Here is a 26672-nt window from a genome sequence, read left to right on the forward strand (position 1 = left end):
GCGGAGCGGCTGGGCCCGTGAGCCGTGGCCGCTGAGCCTGCGCGTCCGGAGCCTGTGCTCCGCGACGGGAGAGGCCACAACAGTGAGAGGCCTGAGAACCGGGAAAAAAAAAAAAAAAAAAAAAAAAAAGTGACTTTCTTTTGCCTAGATAGATGAATAATATTTTGGTAGAGTTAAGTTCTTGGGTTGCTGTACTTTTCTTTTCCTCAAGTTACTACAAATGTTACCTTATTGTCTTTGAGCTTAGGGTATTATAGATGAAACGTCTGATGATCTTCTGTTCCTCTTTTTTTGGTAATTTTCTTCAATGTGGAAGCTGGTAAAGTTGTTTTTTAACATTGGAGCTTGGAAATTTCACCTAGGTGTGTTTAGGTGAAATCTATGGTTCATTAATTTGGCCTCAGATTCAGTGAACCATTTTAATCTTCAGACTCAAGTGTTTCTTCATCTTAGGCAACTTATATTCTATTTTTATTGAGTTGTTATTTCTTCTCCATGTGGCCCTTTTCCTCATTCTGGGTCTCATACCATTTGCATGTTGGTACCCTTGGGTCTGTCCCCCAAGCCTTTTACCATTTCTCTCAAGGTATGCATCTCTTTTAGTTTTTGCTCTGTTGTATTAGTTTTCTATTGCTGCTGTAACAAATTGCCACACACCTAGTGGCTTAAAACAATGCATATATTTTATCATACAGCTCTGTAGGTTAGAAGTCTGACCTGGGTCTCACTGGGCTAAAATCAAGATGTCTGAAAAACTGTTCTTTTTTAGAGACTCTAGAAGAGAATCTATTCTTTTGCCTTGCCAGCTTCTAAAGGCCACCCATATTTCTCAGCTTGTGTTTGGTCCCTTTCTACCTTCCAAGTCAGCAACCGTGCATCTCTTTCGCCATTCTTTAGTAGTCACATCCCCCTCTCACACTCCGCTTCTGCTTTCCTCTTACACTTGTAAAGACCCTTGTCATGAAAATAAGCCCACCTGAATAATTGAAGATAATCCCCCAATCGCAAGGTCCTTAGTTTAATCAGTTCTGCAAATCTTCTTTTGCCATGTAAGGTGACAATCACATGTTCCAGGGAGTAGGGCATGGGCATGCTTAGGGAGCATTACACTGTCTGCCACACGTGCGCTGTGAAATGGTCGTCCAGGTTAGTCATCAGCAATAATTAGCTGAAGGATAGGCGAGAATGGTGAGTGAGAGGGGAACTCCAATAGGCCTACTGATCATTTTCAGAGCTGGTTACAATTGTGCTTTTCCTATTAGCCTTCATAGAGCTCATTCCCTGATGAGCATAGCCCACACTCACTCAGAAGTTACAGTGGCTCGAGTGACTAACCGTATGCTCCTGTTCTCTCATAGAATCCAGTGAACATGAAGACAAGAGTGCAGGTGCCTCAGGGGAGACACCCTCCCAGCCTTATCCTGCACCAGTGTATAGTCAGCCCGAGGAGGTGAAGGAACAGATGGATGATGCAAAACCAACTAAACCTGAAGAGCATGAAGAATCAGACCCATTGCCTGATAACTGGGAAATGGCCTATACAGAGAAGGGTGAAGTCTACTTCATTGAGTGAGTTTCACACATTTCTCTAAACATTTCCACAAAGATCATAGTAGTACATAAATGATGTTGTAAATGGATACGTGGTCAAAGTATTGAATTTCATGAATTGTGATATTAGCTTCCTTCTTCGTGAGAGAGGAAGGGGATAGCACCTTAATACAATTAAAGATCCTAGTTTACAGCTATAAATCAAAGAATGAATTAAACAATACCACTGTAAAATTTGTTGCAGTCATGACTAAAAAGGCAAATCTCCATGTGATGTTATTATTGAATTAGAAATAGTGAACTTGTCATGAGGAAATGCTTACTCTACCCTTCCAAGACCTCCGTGTAGTTCAAATGAGATAATCCCCATCCTTTAAATCAGATCGCTGGAAACCTCAACCGTCATGTCCAATGGTTTAATAGGATGCAACTATTGAGAGCAAAATACTTGCTAGTCACAAATGAGAATGTTTTAAGCATTTGACCCTGAGGTCAGGTGTCAATAAAATCATGTGTTTGTATAGTTCATCGTACTTATTTTTATTAAATTCCATTCTATTTGTTGCTTACCATTTTTATGACTTGGCAAGGAAAATGAAATGCTAATTCTGAACTCACTAGTGATACATACTCAATCTAATCTTTTCTTTCTTTAGGGACTTTTTTTCCCAAACTGAATTTTTATATGTTTTGTTAACAACATTGTCTAGCTTTCCTTTTCTTTATCTTCTAGGAGTAGAACAACTTTTTAAAACTCCTAAGTTGATCTTAGCTCAAAATTGTTGATGTGCATGAGACTATCAAAATGTTCATTAGAAAGAATAAAAACTAAAAATATTGTAAACGAACAACAACCCTTATTCCCTCAAAGTTGTAGAAGACTCAAAGAGATAAATTAATAGAATCTGACGTTTTCAGTGCTGATAGTAGATAAAAATATGTAAACTCTGATTATTTGAGAAAAATATTAAAACTAGATTCCCTTTCCCTACCTGGAGTGATTTGTGACTTAGATCTCCATAGGCAGAACTCAGTTGTGAAATTGAAATGTTACCACATGCCAATATTTAATTCTCACGTGAAAACTTTGTAACATGTGGCCAAGGAAATACATAACCAGGTAATTACCTGGTGCTCTGCTTGACTCCAACATGGATGAGAAATGCAGAAAATATATTGCCACCATTCACCTTTTGACAAATCTTATAAGTTTAAAAAAAAAGAATAAGAATATCTTGCATATTTCTTATTGCTATAATCAATGACCCAGAGACATCTTTTATCAGTTAATTGGAAAAGAGAAAGTCATATAGAATTTTTTTAATGTTCAAAAGTATTTATATCAAAAACATAATTTTGTTATTGATAAGCATAGCATAGCACCACTGCAGACCAGAAGTCAAAATATAAACCCTAGGTGTGAGGTCATGCATTGGTGTTCAGAACAATTGATGTTCAGAACAGGGAGACTGTTGACATACACATTTTTATTATATAATACAGGCAGAGTAAGACATGTGGAAGTAATAAAAGAAAACCAGCATGGCAAGTTGATGAAAAAACTGTTTCCTTACAGTGTTTCCAATTGCAATTATAAAAACCTCCTTTTTTATGAATATAAAATAAACTTTCCCCTTTTAACTGTGTCAGATTTTGGGATTGTGGAGAAAAAGGACTTCTCGTAAGACAGAAGTTGTGTTCATGGTTTATAGTAAATGATGAGGCTCTGTCAGGACTTGGGAGGATCGACCAAAATGACTCTGTTAATATTCTAGTCAGTCATCCAGTGTCAGAATCCAAAGATTCATTAGATTTTGTCCCTGCTCTTAAATTTATTGTCGAGTTGGGGAAGAGAGAATAAGAGGAATAGTTAATTAGTAAACAATTGATTTTTGAGTTTTGTGATACTATTCAGAGAAGGATACGCTTAGCGTAGACTTAATAAAAGGAAGCATCCTAGGGAAGGTAAAATAACGTAGACTTGAAAAGTTGGTCAAAGGTAGATCGAGCACTCCAGGTATAGGAACTGTCATTGCAAAGACCAGTGAGAAGACTGGTAGTATTAGGAGCGGAGATGTTGAGCTGAAAAATTAAGACAAAAAAAAAAAGGAGACAGTTTGATTCGCAGTGAGAATGCTAGTGCTGAGGGAGACTCATCCCGAGGTCAGGGAGAGAGAAGAAGCCTGGAGTAAGGGTTGAAGTGAGCATGTGACGGAAAGGTGATTAATGTAAGAGGCAGTGGCAAATGCCTGCTTAAAGAAGTCATTCACAGAACGGAGGCATCCCCTGGTCCACCCTTCACCAGGACCAGCTTGAGATCTGAGATCTGTCTTGTCTTCCTTCAGAAAGCTTACTTTGACTCTCAAGACGCAGTGTGATAAGCTCAGGTATCACAGAGCCGGGAGGGATCAGTGTCTTTTTCATCTGGTCCCTCATTTTCACACCATTACAACCTGCACTGCCTCTTCCTTTCTCACCGACCTGCATTTCACTCTGCTGTACTTTTCTCTCAGTTCATTTTCTTCTGACTGCTTTCACTCTTTGCTCGGGAGTACATCTTTCCTTCCTAACTACATTTGACAAGATCAACATTTCAACCCACTTGTCATTAATCTGTGGGTACCTTTGCTGTTGAATTCATAATGAATTCTTATGTAAATTAACTCTCTACTATAAAAGTCCCTTGGAAACAATCTGGTAGAGAAGGATGCAGGGACAGGAGAGGGACCATGATGGGGCATTAGGAGTTTCTTAGGGACTAAGTCATGATATGTCCCAGAATTTCTGGCCAAGAAACTTAAAAAACAAATATTATTTGTAACATAAAAGTTTGCAGTCCTGGGCTTCCCTGGTGGCGCAGTGGTTGCGCGTCCGCCTGCCGATGCAGGGGACGCGGGTTCGTGCCCCGGTCCGGGAAGATCCCACATGCCGCGGAGCGGCTGGGCCCGTGAGCCAGGGCCACTGAGCCTGCGCGTCCGGAGCCTGTGCTCCGCAACGGGAGAGGCCACAACAGTGTGAGTCCCGCGTACTACAAAAAAAAAAAAAAAAAGTTTGCAGTCCTGAAGCAAAATTATAGTAAAAAAAGAAAATAAAAAGGGAAAGTAGAGTAAGTTAAGAGGAAGGTAAAACAGACAGAAGAAAAGGTAGAAGAGACAAAAAATTAGAGATTTGTGAGGTAAGGAGAGCTGATGATACCAGTGAAAACTACTCTGGTACGAATATTGCGAGAGTTGCTTAGAGTAATGGAAGTCTCCCCCGGTAGGTAACACGTCCTTATTACACTTTACTGAATCTTGTTTCCAATGGAACAAATATCATGATAAAATATAAAATAAGTGAAATAAAGGAGAAGGACCCTGCAGTTCTGTGTAAAAATTTATATATATATATATATATATTTATATACTCACTTCTGAGTAGAAGAGGGGAACTCTACCTATGCTGAAATGTTCATTTACGTATATATTTTTGAAATACACATATATGTATATGTATACATACATGTATGTATGTGTGTGTGTGTGTATATATATATATATATATATATGTGGTGGGTTTTGAGTTAAGGTAATAAGTAATTTCATTTTTTTGTCTTCCATGCAATAATGTTTTAAAATAATTACTGATTTACTCAGTATTGCAAAGTAGTTTATATCTCAGTACTTTACAAGTGCTGCATTTAGAATATGAGAGGAATTTTTGTCATTGTTCTCAATACTGAACACGTGGGCCAACTGTATTTCCCACTCTTCAAAACTACTTCCTTTGATGAATAATAAAAGCAGATTCCTTTTGTCACTTACAGTGATATTTAATGGGAAAAGGTGAATATATGAGAAAGTATTTTTAAACAACAGAATTTTAAATGCAGGTGAATGTACTCTTCCAAACATGCTTTAAAGCATTTATAATGTCACATGTTTAGCAATTTTAAAAAGACTTTCAAATACATAACATTATTTAAAGCCAGTAGTTACCTTAACTCATAATATCTTTTTCATTAATATTATCTTTTAAAATAGACAGTATATTAATTGTAAATTCAAATTAGTAATAACAGTTACCACATATCGAGTGCCTACTTTTTTCAAGCTGTGTTCAGCTTGTTTAACAGTAATAGCTAGTATGTTAAGCATTTACACTTTGCTCATTTAATTCTCACTTTAGGAAGCTGCTGAGACTTATAGAGGTAAGTAACTTGCCCTTGGTCATATAACCAGGAATTGACAAAGCCAGGATGTTTGATTTCATTTTTTCAGCACATATTTATTGGGCACATAGTGTGTGCTAGGAACTATTTTATTGAACCCTAGGAATATAGTGGTCAACAAAACTGACAAGATTCATGTTTTCATGGGACGTACTCTGGCTCCAGGGTCCTTGCTCTTAACTAATTTGCCATGGTGCGTACTTTACATGTATTATATCATAACCACCCTATAAAGCATCTGAGGTACCCCCATTTTATAGGTGAGATTCTGAGGCACCCTTGGACAAATTAACATTCCCAAGGTCTTATAGCTTTGTGACCCTGCAAAGCCATTGCCATTATCCCATACTACCTCCAATATATAAACAGGCATTGGCTGAAAAAAAAACTTTTGTAGTACAAGTGGTATTTGTTTTATAAGTTTCTCAGCCAGAAATTCATTTTGCAGAGGCTAAGTGTTCCATAAAGAAGAGCTGCCGCAGGATTAATCTGGATTGACATGCTTTGGGAATCCCATTAAATTAGTTCTTTGTTTGGGAGTCAGTTTAGTTAGTGACATACAAGAGACTGCTATTGCTTTGGCAAAAAACAAAACGGCAACAAGAACCTATTTGTTTACTACCAGCCTCCTGAATGGCAGTGAATGCTATGTCATCTTAAATAATAGATTTTTTAAAGGCAAGCTTTTGAAACTGAAAATCACATCTGTGAAAAATGTCATGGCTGTACATGGTTTCCCCAATCTTTGTAAAGGCTGAATTTGCTTTTAAATTCCAAATAAGACACACAATCTGTTGCTTCTTGTGTTGCTGTATTTCCTTAAGTTTTATGTAAATCGCCAATTACCATTTTCAACAAATTTAGCACGTTTATTTATTAAAAGAAGCAAAATATTTGAGAAATTTATTGAAAAGGAAAGGCGTTCTTTTGCTAAAGCCTAATGCTTTCTCGTTCTAGGCTCAGCACATACCGATGAGTCGTGAACTCTTGTCTTGACTTACCCTCTGCAATTTGTATTGCAATAACAGTAGCTATAGTGAATATTTTTATATGTTTTTTTTCTGCACAAGATTCTAGTGCAACCTCCAAACAGAAAATACGTGTTTTAGACAAAACAGTATGCAACAGATAGCCATAATATCCAAAGCAATATTTGTGATAAAACTGCTTTTAAAAATGTTTTCTAAACATATGAAAGACAATGTGATGGCAAACTCATATATTCATATGCTTAATGACATTTAGGAATATTATTTAGGAAACAGATAACCACTGTAGAGATTGACAGTTTTTTGTGTGGATTACCAATGTAAAGATAGAAGAGACAGGAGCACAATGCAAGTCTTTTTTTTTTTTCTAAACATATGAAAGACAATGTGATGGCAAACTCATATATTCATATGCTTAATGACATTTAGGAATATTATTTAGGAAACAGATAACCACTGTAGAGATTGACAGTTTTTTGTGTGGATTACCAATGTAAAGATAGAAGAGACAGGAGCAAACTCACAATGCAAGTCTTTTTTTTTTTTTAGCAAATATGAACTCACAATGCAAGTCTTTTTTTTTTTTTAGCAAATATGAACTCACAATGCAAGTCTTTTTTTTTTTTTAGCAAATATGAACTCACAATGCAAGTCTTCAACAAAAAAGCTGCTGCTCAGCATCAATTAGATGTATCCAATCATTGCATTTAATAGTTCTTCCTTTTGAAATGATGATCTAGAGGGAAGACAAAATCTTCCAGAAAGCAGTGTAATCATTCTGAGGATTTTATTGACTATAATATAAAATGGAATCAGTCTATATTCCTCTAAGAACTACTGTTCATTTTTAAAAATACATAAGTCAATAATCTCTATGTTACTACGGAGCCTGAACCTACGTGACCACTGTTGGAACTTTAACATCCACATACATCTTGAAGTGCTCAAAGGACTCGCCAATACTTACCTGGGCCTTGTTTACCTTGTTCAAAAGGGTATTATGTTTCATGCCATCAGATACTATTGAGTTCAATCTCTTATTAGTCTTCTGAGTTAGTATTTCCCAGGATGAAAATACAGTTTATCAGATAAAGACTGAGATTCAGAATTGGCTTTTTCGGAGAACTTTTTAAATTCAACGTGTTTGTCGTCGTTCTAAGTCTGTTACCGCTTTTTAGAGAAAATGGAGCTAAGGAAAGGAGTGTATTTGATAAAAGTTTCTTATTCTACTAATCAGATTTCACTTGATGAAATGTCATCCAGTATTTGTGCAGTAGCGAAAACATTATTTTGATCTTGGTGTCAAGACAAAGGTAGGAAGGAGAGAGGAAAAGGAGACAATGAAAAGAGAAAGGAAAAGAGGCTTTGTCTTAAAATTGGGTTTGAATCGAGCCTTATATATACCTAAGAAACCATTATGGAGTTTGAGCCCCAACTGGACAAACATAGAGTAAATGAAAAAATAGAATGGAGGATAGACTGTGGCATGATCTATATGACAATTTTGTTTTGCTCCTAATAGACACCCCACTCATTTGATAGCATTTTTATTAACCTAATTCTTTATAACCTCTAAGACCTAATATTCATATGTAGATTATATAAATCACCATTTAAGACTTTATTCTGGAAAAATACTCAAATCTGATTTTAAAGTGATTTGAATATTCAGGTTTGTAAGGAGAAAATGTTTCCAGTGATTATATCATCTCTATGCAAGTGCAATTTGATATAATACCTACTAAGTACAAGGCATTCAACACAGTCATTTAATCAGTGATTACTATTCTCACGTAGGAGATCAAGGTCTCAGTTTGTAAACCACTGGCTACGGAGGTGGGAAAAAGAGCTCTGATTACCCCCCAAGGGAGTGAAATAAAGCACCTCCGTATCAAAAGCAAAGTTTTAAGTTTAGTATGCCTCTGGTTTCAGATCATAAAAAAAACTTTGGCCTTGGGAATCAGATATGTCTGTTTAATGCTAGCTCTTTCACTTTCATGCACTAGGTGTGTAACCTTGGACAAATTACCTATCTTCTCTCAACCTTCCTTTCTCTATCTGTAAAATGGAGTTAAAAATACGAGCCACAGAGACTCATTAGCATCTAATGAAGTGAGCTGTGAAAGTTCTAGAACAGTCCCTGACAAAGTAGACAATCAGGAAATGTTACAAGATAGTAAGAATAACTTTACAATGGTGTGGCATAGTGTCAGCAGCTTTTCCTGTTGAAGGAAAGCATTTTCTGTATGAGAAGAACGCTTCCTCAAAAGATAAGATATTATTTAATGTGCTGCTTTTGTCAATTTGGCAAAGGTTAAACTTACAAAATATCCAGAAACTTCTAATCATTGCAAGTTAGCCTATCACGTCATCAAGGCCATTCTAATATGAATTCAAACTAGAATTGCAAAGTTGAATGAAATTTTACTTCTGGTTTGCTCCAGTCCTCCAGATAGACTTAGTTTAAAGTCAGAGAAGACTTACGGATAGACCATGTTGTAAGGTTTTCATCCGGATTTTTAAATAGGACAGTTATACAACTTGAATAGCCACTGACTCCACTTGATCTCTCACTTTTCATAATCCTCACATTAACGTTATCCGTAAAAATACATACAGTAGTATATTATTATGATTCAAAGTTTCTCGAAAATGTGTGTTCCATTCCTCAGCTAGAAGAAGTTTCTTTGCAAATGTAGCCTCTATATGTGTATGTGTCCCTGTTAAAGAAACTAGCATTGAAGTACAAGATTATACAACATTAGCCTCTTACCTTCCTGTCATTTGTGCTCCCCACGATTTGGAGAAAAGCAGAAAACTGGTATTCTGCATCTGAATCTGCTCTAGCAGTGAAAGTGAAAGGAAATGACATCCTCAAACTTGAGGAAGGTTAGTGTGCAGATTGTGAAAAATCCTTCAACTGTCCCGTTTTACACAGTCTCCTGCCCAATGTTGAATCCTATTTTCAAATGGAATTGTTGAGGTTTAAAAATATATAGTTTAAGGGAAGTGGAAAAGCCACTTGGTCCATTGTCTCCTAAATGCATTAAAAATATTCCCTTTGTGAGGCATCTTGAAGAAGCATGCAAATTACAAGGCTTGTGAGAACCACTGTTGAAAAATACTGTGCGGTATCTTCATGTCATGTTTGCGACAATTGCTGGAGGTAACTACTACCCACTTTCCTTCAGGATCATTTCAGAGGATCAGCTAAAAATGCTGTTAACTATAAGAGACTCAAGCTGTCAAAATCTATTAAAGTGGGCTTCCCAGGTGGCGCAGTGGTTGAGAGTCCGCCTGCCGAGGCAGGGGACGCGGGTTCGTGCCCCGGTCCGGGAGGATCCCACGTGCCGCGGAGCGGCTGGGCCCGTGAACCATGGCCGCTGGGCCTGCGCGTCCGGAGCCTGTGCTCCGCAACGGGAGAGGCCACAATCTATTAAAGTGACATACCGTTAATACTAGCTCAACCTAAAAAACAATCATCCTGTAATGAAATGTTTTATAGAAACTCAGGAAAGGTAGGAAATTCATGCGTCTCTACTAAATTAGCCAGTATTTGAGACCCATGGTGGTGTGGTATAGAAATGGTAATTTGACTCCCTGCGGTGGCTTAGTAATGGCCCCTTCATACTCATCCATAGGTGTGTGTGCTTTTGTGAATATGTCTTAGAGACTTAGAAATGACTTTCCTCCAAAAAGGGGGGAAGAATTTGGAAGAAGCAGATGTGGGTAAAAAGAAGGGAAGTTTATGTTCCTTAGTCACCTCCCAAATTTGTTGCTAGTATATAAAAACATAGACATCAACACACTCATACACACACACACACACACACACACACACACACACCACAACACACACACACTTTGAACTGAGGCATGTCTATAAAGAGCATCTTTACAGTGACTTTATTTTTCAAATGGGAGCAGCAAGCACTGAACGCAGTGCAACTATCCTCACAACAGGATGGTCATAACCCCCATTCTGTCCATGGGCATCAAGTCTTTCGTTGAGAGAAAAAGACTAGATGATATTGACATGACTGTAAATGAGGACCAGAATGAGATACCGCAATACTTTACATCCTTCTTATAGTCGATAATGAAGCACTATCACACTCTACAAAAGTCACATTGGAGGAAAATAAAAGCTAGCATGCTCTCCTGACAATTTATAATTTCACCAAATTCATAGACTTCATCTCATCAGGTTATTAGAGCCCTGCTCCGAGGGATCAATCATTGAGGAGTTCCTAAGTGTGAAGAAAATGATTGGAGAGTTATTTTCTCTTTACCCCACATGAAAGTAAGAAATAAAAGGGAATCTTCTTTAAGAGCAGAAACTTCATGACCCAAGGATATTAATGTCTCAGTTCTCAGATCGGAGATAGCTCCACACTTAGGCAGATGTACCATGATCCAGAAAACACTATTTAAAGAGAGCTTTAACACTCCGGAATCATTTGCCCACAGCCCACCTTAACTCCATCCTTCCTCCTTTCTGCCTTGAAATTCCCTTCATTAAATAGGCACTTAAACTCTAGAAGCTTGCTATGAAATATGCTTCCTGGGAGAATTTTCTGAACTTTGCTTTAAGTGCAGATTGGTTCATCAGATGATTTAGCTAACACTTGTAGCTCTGATGTGATAAAATATAGTTAAATTTCACTGAAGAAAGAGAAAATACATGTGAATTGATATTATAATTTTGACTTCCTTACAGCTGTGTTCAAAGATCTTTGTTATCTGGCTTTAGTTTACATTTCCAACCTTTTTGCCCACTTTTTCCTTTCACATTGCATTCTGACTCTTCCCTATATAAATGTCACTTTTCTACACCTGTGACTGCTCATTTCTGAAGCCCTCACAGATGTCACATCCTTGATAATTTGTCCATTGGTAGATGAGATAACTTGAGACCGCTATTCACAGTAAAGATTTTAGCTCCAATGTATGGTTTGGAGTAGTTCTCAAGTAACGAATTACAGTGTGCATAAGAATCACTTGGGGGCTTCCCTGGTGGCGCAGTGGTTAAGAATCCACCTGCCAATGCTGGGGACGTGGGTTCGAGCCCTGGTCCGGGAAGATCCCACACGCCCGCAGAGCAACTAAGCCCTCACACAGCAGCGAAGACCCAACGCAGCCAAAAATAAATAAATAAATAAATAAATTTATAAAAAAAAAAAAAAAAAGAAATGCTCAGGGCTTGACAAGCATGAAAAAAAAAAAAAAAAAAAAAAAGAATCACTTGGCGTGCTAGCCAAAGATGGAGATTTTGCGGCTCCACCTCAAAGATTCTGATTTGGTAGTTCTATGAGAACTACCAAACTACCAGAATATGCATTGTTAATATGTCCACCAGGTGATTCCAATGGAGGTAATTCCAGGACCACTTTTCAAGACAGTGCTCTAATAACCTCTCTCCTTTGCTTTTTAAATTTCTGGCAAAAGACTTCCCAGAAAACATTTTTTAAAATGAAATGGTCATTAAAAATTATTAATTCCCAGAATTCCATTCCAGAAATGCTAGAGTACAGACATTTTTATCTATCTTCCTAGCTGGATTGAAAGTATGTAGATGGAAGATAGCTAAATATGGGTTAATGAAATTGCTATTAATTACTTTTTGAGAAAATGTAGGACTCCCAAGAACATGCTATAATTTGCATCACTTTTGTACTGCCTCTACCAGCTCTGTAGTTAAAGAGTAACAAAACAACCATTTATGAAAGGGCAGGTTTAAGATGAAAATAATTCTTTTGCAAAGCTCAGGAAACGGTATCAGAGCCTGCGAACTGTGCTCTTCCAACTGGAGAATCCTGTATTTGTAATAAATTCCTTTTGCTCTGGATGAGTTCTGCATTTTCAATGAGGTTAACTTGGCAACATTCTAGTTGATTTTAATAAAAATAGCTGCTTTGAGGACAGGGAGCTGAGATTGCCAATTTTACAGCTGCCTTGCACGATTACTCTTACACCTCCTTCAGGGCTACTTAGAACCAGTAAGCAAATTAAGTGTATCGATTGCAATTTTGTTGGTCTAACCCCCTCTTTTTTTTTTTTCTTAAGGAATAAACTTGATTCCTTTCAGTATGTGTCTGTTCAGAGTGATCTCTTTTCTTTTCAGCCATAACACAAAGACAACATCATGGCTGGATCCACGACTTGCGAAAAAGGCTAAACCTCCAGAAGAATGCAAAGAAAATGGTAGGTTATTTAAGTTTTTACAGTGTTTCGGCATTGCACTTTGAGAATGTGTGTTTCTTAAAAGAGGGTCTTGTCTAAAGAAGCCATAATCTGATTGAGACAATTTTAAAGCTGTAATATTTAATGCCCAGATAGGAGAAAGAATTAACTCGGCATTTCAGCAGTGTCATGTGGTTTTCCTTTTTCTCTCTGAGGGGACTGTGCTGGACATCACAGCTCTGTCATCTCTATGGGTTCTGTTTGACTCCTGGCCTGACTTCCCACCACCTACTAGGGAGTTTTTGTTTGCAATATGTCTCTCTGAGGACTCTGATCTTTTCATTGGAATTAAATATGGTGTATAGAGAAAAGTATTGTGGCAGTATAAGTAATATTTTATTTTTGTGTTTTGAGGCATAGCATTCTTCTAGTTATTAAGGAATCGGTGATATAAAGATTTATACGTATGGCTTCTTTCCTTTAATCAAACATTTAAATACAACAATTAATTGCATGAATGTGCTGGGTTATCTTTAGTATTTTCCAGTCCCCAACGTAATGACGTTAATTTGCTTAAAAACTGACTGTTTTCATCTATGTGAAGAGTTTTTAAAAATAATTTTGAGGATTAGATGAAAGTAAACCTTGTCTTTAAATTAGTAAATTATATAAATGAAGTCTGTTACTGATACTTATGTTTTTTTAACATTGAGTTTAATGTTAAAAGAGTACTTATAATTCGTCTAAAATGATAAATAGCGTATACTCCTGATGATTCATTATTTGACCACATTCACAGCCTTTATCTGATCAAATTATTAGAGCCTTGTTCAGAGGCATCTATCATTGAAGAGCTCTAAAAGTGAGGAAAGTGATGAGGAGTATTTAAACTTTTAAAAAAGTTTTTAGAAAGTCAACTTTTTAAAAAGTCTATAATTGTAAAAGTCCTTTTATTTTAATGGTAATTCTGTCTTTCTCTGACAATATCAAGATAATATTGTTCATTCCTATGTTATAAGGTAACTGTTCACAAGCTGGTTATACAACTGAACTAAATAAAAAATAAGTTTACCGGTTATATGTACATATTTGAATGCATACATGTCTAATTTTTATCACTACATATAATTTTATATTCATAGCTATGTCTGTATGCCTTCTGTATAAAAGTATAGCTACATGTGTGTGAATCTTTTACAATTATTTTGTGACCTGAGACCTTTGAGCACAATTAGGTTACATTTCATTGGCACTAATAAGACATATGTTGCAAATTATGATAGGTTATAAATTAAAATGACCTGATCTGCTATATCTGGGAGTTATGATTTAGTGATGCCACAGATATAAAACTATATATATATATATATATACACTAATTAAAATGAATTCAATGATTTTGCAGTTCTGTACCTATTGACCTTCTCAGCTATCTTGTACATTTGAGTTGTTCTTTTCATTATAAAAGGCTATTAAAGTCAAATTTTAAAATCCTAGGAGAGATGTAGGTTTAACATTTTGCATAACTGTAACATTTCAATGTTGTCAGTTTTTCCCATGTCTGTACTCATCTGTCTTCTCAGCATGGTAGATGCCTAAAATATGATACCAGTACCTGTGAATTCATGTGATATTAAAAAATGAGTCCTAGAATACAGTCTTATAGCTCAGAATGATTTATAACTGGTTAATTACTATTTTTCTTTTTCTACAAAATAAGTAATTCATAGATTTTGTTTCATATGTTACTGGAGTATTTTACAATGTAAACTAACATCTAGTTAGAATGCTATTGTTCCAGGCACATATTTTAAGTTTTCTTGCCAAGAAAAGTGCTTTTTGGTCATACTGTTACTTCTGTTTTATTTTTCTTTAAATAACATAGATTAAAACTGCTTGTTTAAAATGTTGGATGTTAATGGATTGCTGTTGAGCCTACTAGTTAAGACAGGCTTCTTTATATCTATCACAGGTCAGCTCAGATCAAAAAAGTTAGTAGTTTTCTGAATGCTGAAATATGTATAAAATATGTATAAAATTGTAGAGGCTTAAGATGATAATATCTTTCACTAGCAAAGATTTATCCTTCTTCCACCACGGAGATAGAGTGGAGGCTAATTACCTTAATCCAGTCAGAGCTGAGCCAACATGAGGTTGGGTTGAGCTTTGGTGAGACCCAGTCTACCTCTGGTTTGCTTTCGTTCTTAGGGTGTTTGCCCACCCAGAGTTTCAACTAATAGCCTATTGTAGGTCAGCAAATATTTTCTATAAAGGGTCAGGAAGTAAATATTTTAGGCTTTGGTCACCCAGTTTCTTCGCAACTACTCATTGTTGTACAAAAGTGACCAAAGTCAATATATAAATAAAGGGTATAGATATATTTCAATAAAGCAATGCTCATAGACACAGAAATGTGCGTTTCATGAATTAAAATATTATTCTTCTTTTGATTTTTTTCTCAATCATTTAAAATTATATAAACTGTTCTTAGCTCTTGGACCATACAAAACACAGGGGCAGGCTGGACTCGGTCCGAGGATGAACCCTGGCCTGGTGTATCCATGTGGAGCCTGCCCCTGGGCAGGTCTTGAACACCAATATTTTAAAAATATTTTTCTTCTCAGTAATGCAAGACTACCAAAAATCTGTGGTGCTTTTCAGGGGTTTTAGCTTAGTTTTTTGCCTCCAGACCTTGCATCTTCTGAATTTGACAGATGTCATCATGGAATGATTGGCATGTGTTAGAGCTTTGTCAGTCCCTCAAGACTCTGCAACAGTCTGCTGGTTTCTCTCAACCCCAGTGATGGCCTTCTTCCCAGGCCAAGTCTGAATTCTTTCCACAGCCCAGAATCAACAAAAATCATCTACAACATTCCTCCCTTACCTCTCCAGGATTCTTTCCTCTTCAGATTCTTAGACCGTTTTAGATCTGTTGTTTCGGCAGTTCTCTGATTCCTTTGTATTGTTTATTTGTTATATTTGATCTAGATTTTCTATGTGTTCTCTTAACCTGCTCACTTCATCCTACCTGGAAGCAGAAATTTTAGTGCAGTAATTTTTATATTGTACATTTTAGACTTTACTGGGTTGCATGCTATAAATTCCTTATTATCATTATAATAATACTTAATCCCTCAAGATTGAATTCCATGTTATGTGTGTGTGCATACTATTATGAATGCACATATGTATGTGTGTGTATGTAGATATGGATCTGTAAATGTATGCTTCTTCAGCTCTGTTTACATAGATGCCTGAAGGTAATTACTTAGTCACCTATAATAAGATGAAGTCAAGTAAAAGAGAGATGGAAGGAGGTATCAACTGATTTAAATTATTCTTGGGTGAGAGAAAAAACTAGCAAATGTTTTCTCATTGGTATCAAGGAGGGAAAAGCCACCATGGATGGCTCAGTACAAATACTTATTAAACAGCTACTTATTCTGTTGACACTAAAGCAATCATTTTGCTTTTTTGTTTGAAGGATAACACAGCCACTAAACATAAAAACATACTTCCTTCTCTCAAAATATGGTTGAAAATACTAAAGTCATTGTGTTCTGTGCCTTTGTCACAGCTCTGTGCATTTTTGGAATTTTAGCACCAGTCTACATGGCAGAAAAACGTCTCCACCTACTACAAGACTCTAATATTAGGATTTGGGGGAGTGCTGTTTAGCAAGTCAAGATAGTCTTTTACAAAATGCGACAGAAGTAACAGTTAATTATTAAATAATGTGGATGCAAGATTGGTTGAACTGTATATAAAGCACCATCATATTGTCCCCAGTCCTGAGAATCAGCACTGTGATGTTTGTCTGAGATATTTCCAATCATAAACATGCCAGTGGTGACACATTCCACATGAATCACTGAATCAGGGTCAATATCAAAAGTGATTCAATCCCGGTAGGGCTCTTTATAAAGTTGAAAAGTGACTGAAATCAGTATGACTACAGTATTGTATTCAGGAGAGGAAATTATGTAGGATTCGTAGTCAGGGAACACTATTCCAAATCCAAATCTGTGGGCTTTTAGGCAGGTACTTAATCTCTGGGAGCCTAGGTTTTCTTACCTGTAAATGGAAATGATATCTATTTCATGCACATTTAGTTTCACAAACAAAAAGGACAGAGTTTGTTGCACCATAGGCTCTAAATAACTGCTTCTTTATTTTCATTCGAGTATGCTCTGAGCCAACAAATTAGTCTCATAGAAGACAACGGGGAAGAAATTCAGAATGGTTGGCCTACCTTAAGAGCCTTTAATTTCTCTAGGGTGTCCTGAAGAGGTAGAAAAGAACAAACCCATGTAGGCAAAACTTATCCAGCTAGCTAATTCCAGCCTAATATTAATAGATTGGAGGTTCCCCCCCTCCATTCTGTTAAACTAGTTCTAAATTTCACAAAGTTATAATTAGAGCTGTATGAATTGGGTGACTTCATTTCTGTATTCTGTATCTGTGAATTGTAAGTGAGTTGTTTCATGTTATCATAGGAAAAAAAAAATCACGTAATCTTAACCTTTTTACCTACATGAAAACTGCATTTCAACTTACATTAACTAAAGCTTTGAATTATTACTTAATCTATCTTAAAAAAAAGAAAAAGCTATGTCCAAAATGCTCATGAACAAAGATGGCATAAGCTTTGTTTCATAATATTTCTTAAATGGATTTTTTCCAAGATAAGGAGGTTACCTTTCTAAAATAATAGAAAATGCTAATTAATTTCAGGTCATTTCTTTTCTTTTTCAGGTCATTTCTTAAATGAGTTTTATAGAAATGACAGAAAAATTTGGACATGCATACTTGTATTTTTATTTTCATAGTTCGAATTCTTTTTCTAGACTACATAATTTATTTCCCTTAAATAGGAACTTTGGCCTACTTTCTCATTAAATTTGTATTGATAATCAGAGCTCCTAATTTCTCAAGATTAAATATGATCAAATTAATATATCCCTTGAATATGTGTTTTTCTAATCTGATAAGCCTGCTAAGATTATATTTGTTAAGTATCTTGAAATTTTTTCACTAGGAAGAATTAATAAAAAACAGACTCTAAAAATATTAACTATTCAAGTACTAAAACTTTAAAGTTGAAAAGATTCATTTATATGTAAATATTGAACTCCTAATGTTTAAATATTATGAACAGACTAATTTGTGTATTTTGTTTCTGTACTGATATTTTGAGTGTTTTTGTAAAAAAATGAGGAAATTTAAAATATCTTAACAGAAGCAGTTAGTTCTTATTTCACTAACTGGTAATTATTTGTGTTACAGTAAGTCCTCTACATACGAACGAGTTCCGTTCTGAGAGCGCGTTCGTAAGACCAATTTGTTTGTAAATCTAACAAAGTTAGCCTAGGTACCCAACTAACACAATCAGCTATATAGTACTATACTGTGATAGGTTTGCAATACTTTTCACACAAATAATACGTTAAAAAACAAACACAAAACATAAAGAAAACATTTTTAATCTTATAGTACAGTACCTTGAAAAGTACAGTAGTACAGCACAACATCTGGCATCCAGGGGCTGTCATCAAGGGAACAGGCAGGAAGAGTTACTGACTGGAGGAGGAAAGGAGATGGGAGATGGTAGAGCTGAAGGATTATCAGCAGTAGGAGACGGAGGGCAAGCTGCAATTTCACTCAGGCCTGACGTGGATGGCACAGGTTCTGGTTCCTTGCTGGATTCAATTCTATCTACTCTCTTGAAAAAATGATCCAGTGATGTCTGGATAGTAGCTCTTTTTTTCTCGTCGTAGATGACACGGTAGCACTGGACTGCATTCTGAATGGCTGCTACAACCTTCATGTATTGTTCTATGTTCAGGTCCTGTGCCTCAAAAACTAACAGTGCCTCCTCAAATAAAGAAAAACCCCTTGCCATTTCCTGGGTCATGAATCTCTTTGGTTCTTCAGTTACTTCTTCTTCCTCTTGTCTTTCTTCGTCCTTTCCTTGGGCCTCCAGTTCCATCAGGTCTTCATTAGTAAGCTCCTTATGTTGCATAGCAAGGAGTTCAATGTTATAAGAATGAGCGACATCTACCATCTTTTCACCTCTCTCCACTCTCTCAGTTATTTTCAGTTTTGTTTCCATCGTCATCGCTTGGAACTTCTTAGCAGTACCAGCTACGTCACCGCTGCTTTTATGCTTGCTTCCAGATATCCTGGGCTTGAAATAAAGATACTGTACCACTGTACTCTATATAGTACTATACAGTAAAGTACACAAAAGCACAACCACTTGTAGAGGATGCAAACACATGACAATGTGCACCAAACACGTGAACTAACTTATGTGATTGGACATGCAAACGCAAGTTCGCATCTTTGAAAGTTCTCAACTTGAAGGTTCGTATGTAGGGGACTTACTGTAGTCATGATTTTCTATAGCAGCACTTTGAGATCTGCTTTATCCAATAATATAGTACCCTTTCCATGATTTCAGCTCAAGAGTACTAAGAAAAAACAATATTTTAAGACTATAAATCTTTTGGAGAGGAAATAATATTAATCCAAAATAAATCATATAGGATGGATATTGCACTGTTGTGCACAGGTACCAGATTCTGGGTTGTTACTGGCTGTCATTTGTTCTAATTGGTCCCATTCTATTCTGATGGGTCGGTGTCCAAACAATTAAAGTTGTTAAATATTTGGAATATCTTTCCTTCACTAATTGTTTATCTGTTTCCCTTCTACCTATTAATATTTACTTTAGCTATAAAGTAGTACCTACAGAAGGATTATGAAATTTTGTCCTCCTTTAGTTCTTGATTTCTCAACTTACATTTATGCTTAGGAATAAGTTGTGTCTTATCCTTACTCCTTAATGCACACAAGTTTAAAAATAATATTGACATCATTGAATCTTTTCTACACAGTAGCAAAATTATTTTGCTACTTTTTTTTAAAGCATTATAAATCCACAGGAAATAACAAAAGGACTTTATTAAAAGCATTATAAATCCACAGAAAATAACAAAAGGATTACAGGGAGGTCCCAAACACCCTTCATGAAGCCTCCCCCACATTAACATATTATATATATATAATACAATATCAAAATCAGGAAATTGACGTTGGTACAATGAACAGAACCTATTCAGACTTCACCAGTTATACAGTTGTTCGTTTGTGTCTGTATTTGTGTGTGTGTAGTTCTATACAATTATATCACATGTGTAGCTCCACATAACTATAACCACAATAAAGATTCATTACCACGGGGCTCCCTTATCTACCACTTTGTAGCCATATACGTCTCCTCCCACGGCACAAACCTTAGCCACTAACCTATTCTCCATTTCAATTACTTTGTTATTTCAAATGTGTTATACAGTAAAATCATACAGTGTGTAAACTTTTGAGATTGCTTTTTCCACTCAATTTAATTACGTTGAAATCCATTCAAGTGTGCGTGTCAATGGTTTGCTACTTTTTATGTACCAATGTTTGTTTAAGCATTTACCCACTGAAGGACACCTGGATTGTTTCCAGTTTTTAGCTAATACAAATAAAACTACAACAGACATTTGTATACAGGTTTTTGCATGAACATAGGTTTAATTTCTCTGGGATAAGTGACCAAGAGTGCAATTGCTAGATTATTATAGCAGGTGCATCTTTAGTTTTAGAATAAACTACCAAACTATTTTCCAGAGTGCCTATACTCTTTTATTGTACATCCCCATCAGCAGTGAAGGAGTGATCCAGTTTTTCTGCATACTTGCTAGCATTTGGTGTTACGACTATTTTTTATTTTAGCCATTTTGATAGGTGTGTAATGATATTGTATTGTGGTTTTGATTTGTATTTCCCTAATGGCTGATGATATTGAACATATTTTCATGTGATTATTTGTCATTTATATATCCTTCTCAGAGTATGTCTGGTCATGTCTTTTGACCAATTTTTAATTAGACTGTTTTTTTTTTTAAATTCAGTTTTGAGAGTTCTTTATGTATTCTAGATAGAAGTCTCTCTATCAGATATGTTCTTTACAAACATTATCTCCCAGTCTGTAATTGGTCTTTCCATCCTCTTCACAGGGTTTTTTGCAGAGAAAATGTTTTTAATTTCAATAAAGTCTAATTTATCAAATTTTCCTTTTATGAACCATGTTTCTGATAACAAGGCTAAGGACTCTTCACCTAGCCCTAGATGCCAAAGATTTTCTCATGTTTTTTTCCTAAATTGTATAGTTTTACATTTTACATTTAAGCCTGTGGTCTATGTTTACTTAATTTTTTATATGGTGTAAGGTTTAGGTTAAGGTTCAGTTTTTTTCCCTGTGGATATCCAGTTACTCTAGCACCATTTGTATAACAGGCTATCCTCTCTCCATTGGATTGTGAATGCAACTTTGTCATAAATCAGTGGGTTCCATTGGTCTATGTGTCTATCTCTGTGCCAGTAACACACTCTCTTGATTCCTGTAGCTCTGTGGTAAGACTTAATATTAGGGAGAATTATGCTCCCTAGTTTATTCTTTTCTAAAAAGAGAGAAGGAGAGAAGGAGAGAAAGAGAAAGAAGTTTTAGTTAATCAGGAAGAGATAACAATTCTGAACTTGTATGCATGCTTGTATGTATAGCTTCAAGTTATACAGAGAGGGGGGAAAAGTGACAAATCTGAAAAAAAGAATTTGAAGAATTCACTATTAGAGTGTATGATTGAGTGCACCTCTCTTACTACTCAATATATTAAACAGAGAAAAATAAGAAGAAAGATTTGAATAACAGAAAAGGTATTCTGGATCTAAAACTTTTAACGAATGGAGAGTACACTTCTCAAGCATACATAGTACTTTATGAACATTGAATACATAATAGTCCATAGAGTAGGTCTTTACAAAATTTAAAGATGACATTCCTGTATTACAGAAAACTTTAATTATATATCAATAAAAAGAAAAATAATCTCCATAATAGGAAATTGTAAAACATTAAAAAGTGTTTCCACCTTCATTGGGGTATAGCTGACAAATGAAACTGTGTCAGTTTGAGGCATGCGATATGATGATTTGATACACATATATATTGTGAAATGATTAACGCAATTTAGTTAATACATCCATCAACTCACATGATTATGTTTTTGTGTCTGTGTGGTGAGAACATTGAAGATCTACTCTCTTAGCAACTTTCAAGTATATGATACAGTACTATTAACTGTAGTCGCTATGCTGTACATTAGAGCCTCAGAACTTATTCATCTTATAACTGTAAGTTTCTTTCTTTTCACCAGTATCAACTGTTTACCCCCCATTCCCCAGCCCCTGGCAACCACCATCCTGCTCTGTTTCTATGAGTTCAGCTTTTTAGGATTTCACATATAAGTGAGCTCATATAGTATTTGTCTTTCTCTGACTTATTTCACTTAGCATAGTACCCTCAAGGTCTGTGCATGTTGTCGCAAATAGCAGGATTTCCTTCTTTTCTATGTCTGAATAATATACCATTTATATATATCTTATTTTCTTTATCCATTCATTGATCAGTGGCTACTTAGGTTGTTTCCATATCTTGGCTATTGTGAATAAAGTTGTGAACATGGGAATTCAGATATCTCTTTGAGGTTATAATTTAATTTCCTTCAGATATATATGCAGAAGTGGGAGTTCAGAATCATGTAGTAGTTCTACTTTTAATTTTTTGAGGAACCTCCATGCTGTTTTCCATACTGGCTGCACCAATTTACATTCCTACCAGTAGTGCACAAGGGTTTCCTTTTGAACATCTCTTGTCTTTTTGATAGTAGCCATTCTAACAGGTGTGAGATGATATTTCCTTGTGGTTCTGATTTGCATTTCCCTGATGATTAATGATGTTGAGAACCTTTTCATGTACCTGTTAGTCATGTATATGTCTTCTTTGGAAATATGTCTATTCAGGTCCTTTGACCATTTTTTTTGTTGTTGTTGTTGTTGTTGTTGTGGTACGCGGGCCTCTCACTGTTGTGGTCTATCCCGTTGCGGAGCACAGGCTCCGGACGCGCAGGCTCAGCGGCCATGGCTCACGGGCCCAGCCGCTCCGCGGCATGTGGGATCTTCCCGGACCGGGTCACGAGCCCGTGTCCCCTGCATCGGCAGGCGGACTCTCAACCACTGCGCCACCAGGGAAGCCCTCCTTTGACCATTTTTAAATTAGATTTTTTTTTTTTTTTTTTGCTAGTTGTACAAGTCCCTTATATATTTTAGATATTAATCCCTTTCCAGGTAAATGTTTTGCAAATGTTTTCTGCCATTTTATAGATTGCATTTTTATTATGCTGATTTTTTTTCAGTGCAGATGTTTTCCCACTTGTTTAGTTTTGCTTTTGTTGCTTGTTCTTTTGTTGTCATTTCCAAAAAGTATTGCCGAGATCAATGTCAAAGAGCTTTGTCCATGTGTTTTCTTCTAGGATTTTTATGGCTTCAGGTCTTAGATTTGAGTCTTTAAGATGTTTTGAGTTAATTTTTGTGAGTGGTGTAAGATAGAGGTCCAATTTCATTTTTTGAATGTGAATATCCAGTTTTCCCAACATGAATTGTTGAAGAGATTATCCTTTCCCCATTGAGTATTCTTAGCTCCTTTATCAAGTACTATTTGACCGTAAATGCAAAGGTTTACTTTTGGGCTCCTTTTTAAAATTAATTAATTAATTAATCAATAAATTTTAGGCTGCATTGGGTCTTCGCTGCCGCGCATGATCTTTCTCTAGTTGCGGTGAGTGGGGGCTTCTCTTCGTTGTGGTGTGGGCTTCTCATTGTGGTGGCTTCTCTTGTTGTGGAGCATGTGCTCTAGGCTGTGAGCTTCAGTAGTTGTGGCATGCGGGTTCAGTAGTTGTGGCTCACAGGCTCTAGAGCACAGGCTCAGTAGTTGTGGAGCATGGGCTAAGTTGCTCCACGGCATGTGGGATCTTCCCAGACCAGGGCTCGAACCTGTGTCCCCTGCATTGGCAGGTGGATTCTTAACCACTGCATCACCAGGGAAGTCCTATTTCTGGGCTGTTGATTCTATTCCATTTGTCAATGTGTCTTTTTTTACGGCAGTACTATACTGTTTTGATTACTTTAGCTTTGCAATATAGTTTGAAGTCAAGAGGAAGTGTGATGCCTCCAACTTTGTTTTTCCCTCCTCTGGATTTCTTTGACTGTTTGGGATCTTTTGTCGTTCCATACAAATTTTACAATTGTTTTTTCTTTTCTGTGAAAAATTCCATTCGAACTTTATTAGAGATTGCATTGAATCTATAGATGGTTTTAGGTAGCTGGACATTTTAACAATACTAATTCATCAAATCCATCAAGATGAGATACTTTGCCATTTATATGTGCCTCTTCAATGTCTTTCATCAATGTCTTATAGTTTCAATTGTACAGATCTTTGACCTCCTTAAATTTATTCCTTAATATTTTTTGATGCAATTGTAAATGGGATTTTTTTCTTTATTTTGTTTTTCAGATAGTTTTTTGTTGTACAGAAATGAAACTAATTTTTATTTGTTGTTTTTCTATACTACAAATTTATTGAATTCTTTGACTCGTTCTAACAAGTTTTTGGTGGACTCTTTAGGATTTTCTATATATAAGATTATATCATTTGCAAACACAGACAATTTTACTACTCTCTTTCTGATTTACATGCCATTTATTTCTTTTTCTTGCCTAACTGCTGTGCCTAGGACTTAGAGTACTATGTTAAATGAAAAGGTGAGAATGGATGCCTATGTATTGTTCCTGATCTTAGAGGAAAAACTTTTAACCTTCACCGTTGAATATGATGTTAGCTGTGAGCTTGTCAAAAATGTTTTTTTGTATTGAAGTATGTTCCTTCTATGCCCAATTTGTTGAAACTTCTTATCATGAAGCGATGTTGGATTTTGTCACATTATTTTTGTGCATTGATTGAGATAATCTATAGTTTTTATTTTTCATTCTATTGATGTACTATATCATATTTATTGATTTATGTATGTTGAACCATCCTTGCATCCCAGTAATAAATCCCACTTGATCATGGTGTATCATCCTTTTAATATGCTGTTGAATTCAGTTTCCTAGTATTTTGTTGAGAATTTTTCCATCTATCTTTATTAGGAATATTGACCTGTAATTTTTTTTTGTCTTGTAATATTTTTTCCAGCGTCCTTAACTGGCTTTGTGATCAGGGTAATGCGGGCCTCATAAATTGGGTTTGGAAGTGTTTGCTCCTCTTCAGTTTTTTGGAGAAATTTGAGGAGAATTGGTATTAATTCTTCTTTAAATGTTCGGTAAAATTCACTCATGAAGCTATCTGGTCTTGAGCTTTACTTTGTTGGGAGGTTTTTGATTACTGATTCAGTCTCCTTACTTATTATTTGTCTGTTCAGATCTATTTATTTATAATTTAGTCTTGATAAATTGTATGTTTCTAGGAACTTACTCGTTTCTTCTAGGTTATCCAATTTATGGTATATAATTGTTTGTAGTAGTCTTTCCTGAAATTTTTGTATCTCTGTAGTATCAGTTGTAATATCGTCTCTTTCAGTTCTGATTTTATTTGAGTATTTGCTTTTCTTTCTTAGTCTAGCTAAGGGTTTATCAATTTTATGTATCATTTCATAAAACCTATTGTTAGTTTTGTTGATGTTTCTCTTATTTTTCTAGTCTCTATTTCATTTATTTCTCAACTGATCTTTGTATTTTCTTTACTTCTGTTAACTTTGGACTTACTTTGTTCTTACATTTCTACTTCCTTAAGACATAAAATTAGGTTGCTTACTTGGGATTTCTTTCTTCTTAATATAGGTTTTGATTACTATAAATTTCCTTCTTAGTATTTCTTTTGCTGCATCCCATAAGTTTTGGTATTTTGTGTTTCTATTTTCAGTTGTTTCAAGATTTGTTTTTTTAACGTCTTTATTGGAGTATAATTGCTTTACAATGTTGTGTTAGTTCCTCCTGTATAACAAAATGAATCAACTATATGTATACACATATCCCCATATCCCCTCCCTCTTGTGTCTCCCTCCCACCCTCCCTATCCCACCCCTCTAGGTGGTCACAAAGCACCAAGCTGATCTCCCCGTGCAATGCAGCTGCTTCCCACTAGCAATCTATTTTACATTTGGTAGTGTACATATGTCCATGCTACTCTCTCACTTCATCCCAGCTTACCCTTCCCCCTCCCTGTGGCCTCAAGTCCATTCTCTACATCCGTGTCTTTATTCCTGTCCTGCCCCTAGGTTCATGAGGACCACTTTGTTTTTTTTTATTCCATTTATATGTGTTAGCATATGGTATTTGTTTTTCTCTTTCTGACTTACTTCACTCTGTATGACAGACTCTAGGTCCATCCACCTCACTACAAATAAGTCAATTTCGATTCTTTTTATGGCTGAGTAATATTGCTTTGTATATATGTGCCACATCTTCTTTATCCATTCATCTGTTGATGGACACTTAGGTTGCTTCCATTAAGGAACCTCCATACTGTTCTCCATAGTGGCTGTATCAATTTACATTCCCACCAACAGTACAAGAGAGTTCCCTTTTCTCCACACCCTATCCAGCATTTATTGTTTGTAGATTTTTTGATGATGTCCATTCTGACTGGAGTGAGGTGATACCTCATTGTAGTTTTGAATTTTATATTTGTAGTATAGTCTGATTTGCATTTCTCTAATGATTAGTGATGTTGAGCATCCTTTCGTGTGTTTGTTGGCAATCTGTATATCTTCTTTGGAGAAATGTCTATTTAG

The 26672-nt window shown here is 36.0% G+C and overlaps 1 protein-coding gene across 1 annotated transcript in view; it reads left to right on the forward strand.

Annotated features, from left to right (window-relative positions):
- MAGI2 (membrane associated guanylate kinase, WW and PDZ domain containing 2) overlaps nucleotides 1-26672 on the forward strand; it is a 1419801-nt gene that overhangs the window by 900424 nt on the left and 492705 nt on the right. The window contains exons 5-6 of the mRNA XM_024115935.3: nucleotides 1359-1569; nucleotides 12875-12954. Coding sequence (XP_023971703.1) covers nucleotides 1359-1569; nucleotides 12875-12954 — 291 coding nt within the window. The remainder of the gene's footprint in view (nucleotides 1-1358; nucleotides 1570-12874; nucleotides 12955-26672) is intronic.

The sequence above is a fragment of the Physeter macrocephalus genome, chromosome 5, assembly GCF_002837175.3.
Source record: "Physeter macrocephalus isolate SW-GA chromosome 5, ASM283717v5, whole genome shotgun sequence".
Taxonomy (NCBI): domain Eukaryota; kingdom Metazoa; phylum Chordata; class Mammalia; order Artiodactyla; family Physeteridae; genus Physeter; species Physeter macrocephalus.